Source organism: Ailuropoda melanoleuca, unplaced genomic scaffold, assembly GCF_002007445.2.
Source record: "Ailuropoda melanoleuca isolate Jingjing unplaced genomic scaffold, ASM200744v2 unplaced-scaffold11157, whole genome shotgun sequence".
Classification (NCBI taxonomy): Eukaryota; Metazoa; Chordata; class Mammalia; order Carnivora; family Ursidae; genus Ailuropoda; species Ailuropoda melanoleuca.
Genome location: NW_023179568.1, coordinates 9,665 through 11,754, shown reverse-complemented (window position 1 = coordinate 11,754; position 2,090 = coordinate 9,665). Strand labels below are relative to the sequence as shown.

Here is a 2,090-nt window from a genome sequence, read left to right as displayed (position 1 = left end):
GAAGTTGTTTCAAAAAATAAATTGGTATTCCTTACACCCTTTCTGTCAAACAATTCTCATATCCAAGGTGAATAATTTGAGATTGACACTGTCTGTGTGCAGCAGTCTTTCTCCAGATGAGGCGCACACTAATTATGGCAGCAGAGTAAGAAGTCCTCATTTGCTAGCCTAGTAGTACATGGGTACTTTATAAACCAGGGGAAGTTTTTAAGTATAAGTTTATTACTTTCTTTCTCACTAGAATATAAATTCCACAAGGTAAGAAATTTGTCTATTTTATTCAGTACTGTGTCTTTGGGACCTAAGCAGGTCTGACACATGCTGAATCAAAATGTACTGAAATTGTGAATTCAAAAAAAATTAGTGAAAAAATGAAACAAAGCTCTACTATTTATTATCATCACTATCATAACTTGATCTAAGCAAAAAGATCCTTGAAAGTTACAGGCAGAGTTTTTGGACAAATAGAAAATGTAAAGCAGGAGTTTTAAAAAAATGGATTTAGAAGTTCAAGAAAAGTTAATACAAGTAAAGAATGGCAAATTGTAGTGTTGTCACTACAACTGCCAACCTTCAGATAGACTCCCATTCTGTGTAAACTAGCAGCATCCTCAGATATGTTGGTCCTGTGGTCCTACAGAATCCTGGGCCTACAGAAGTTTTCCTTATCATTCATGCTCTTTCATTCAGAAACAGATCCTAGTAAAGTCCAAAATCCTAGTGGTTATATCATGGCTCTTAGAATGAGTAGGGGCCAAAACCCAGTTGAGGAGATCTGTTTTCTTTCCTTTGTCCTTGCATGACACCCCTTTGGTTTGCATCTCCATCCATCATAGTTTCTGAGGGCCCAGGGTCCTGTGGATGACTCGCCTCAGTGCAGCCTTCACTTCACTATTCCTTAAGCTGTAGATGATGGGGTTCAACATGGGAGTCACCACTGTGTAGGAGAGCGACAGCAGTTTCTTGCTTTCAGGAGAGGTGCTAGATCGGGGTCGGAAGTATGTGAGGATGGCAGTGCTGTAGAAGAGGGAGACAACCAGGAGGTGGGAGGAGCAGGTGGAGAAGGCCTTGCGTTTCCCCTCAGCTGAGGGCATCCTGAAAATAGTGGAGAGGATCCGGACATAGGACCCCAGGATCAGCAAGAAAGGGAAGAGAATGAATAAGACAGTGGCTGTCAGAGCCTCCAGTTCAAACAGAGAGGTATCAGCACACACCAAGGCAATGACAGGGGGGCTGTCACAGAAAAAGTGGTTCACTCTGTTGGGGCCACAAAAAGGGAAGCTGAAAATCCATGTGGTTTGCACGGTGGCCACTGGAAACCCTGAGAACCAGGAGGCAGCTGCTAGCTGGGCACAGGCCCTGCGGCTCATAATGATTGGGTAGCGCAAAGGGTCGCAGATGGCCGCATAGCGGTCATATGCCATTGTGGCCAGGAGGCAGCACTCAGCAGCCCCGAAGAAGAAGAAGAAATACATCTGTGTGGCACAGCCAAGGAAGGAGATGGTTGTGTCTTGGATTATCAGAGTCCCCAGCATCTTGGGCACAATGACCAAGTTGAATCCTATCTCCAGGAAGGACAAGTTCCTGAGGAAGAAGTACATAGGATTTTGTAGAGCAGAATCAGCTGTAGTGACCAGGATGATGAGAACATTGGCCATTAGGGTAACCAGATAAATAGTCAGAAAAAAGAGAAACAGTAGACCTTGTAACTCAGAGGACAAGGTTGAAAAGCCCACAAGAACAAATTCACTTACAATTGTCCAGTTTTCCCACATCATTCTTCTTACTAGGATTTCATTGGGCATTCATGTTCCAGGAAGGTAGATGTCTCCATATGTTACTTAAACCTCTATTATACCTTTAGAAAGAAAACCTCCCATGGCCTCATTTCCATGTTTCTTGTTATAGTGGTTGCAAATCAAAAGCTGTATCTTCCAAAATGTAAGAAAATAAGCCTGCCCTTGGGACTCATGATATTTTGGCAGAATCCTAACCTGTTTTCAGACTGAACTGAGGCACACCCATATATTTCTATACATTCCTTGGTTTTTCCTTGCTCTATAGAGAAGTTCAAAATCACAGCTTCCTTT

At 42.9% G+C, this 2,090-nt stretch overlaps 1 protein-coding gene across 1 annotated transcript; it reads right to left on the bottom strand.

The window, feature by feature from the left end:
- Positions 1-830: 830 nt before the first annotated feature.
- LOC100481647 (olfactory receptor 10A4) lies at positions 831-1,778 on the bottom strand. The gene has a single exon (XM_002931009.4). The coding sequence runs from the start codon at positions 1,776-1,778 to the stop codon at positions 831-833; it is 948 nt and encodes a 315-aa protein (XP_002931055.2).
- Between the last annotated feature and the right edge of the window lie 312 nt (positions 1,779-2,090).

What these genes read in the sequence shown, in the direction of transcription:
- LOC100481647 (XM_002931009.4), bottom strand. Translation starts at nt 1,778, where the DNA reads ATGATGTGGGAAAACTGGACAATTGTAAGTGAATTTGTTCTTGTGGGC.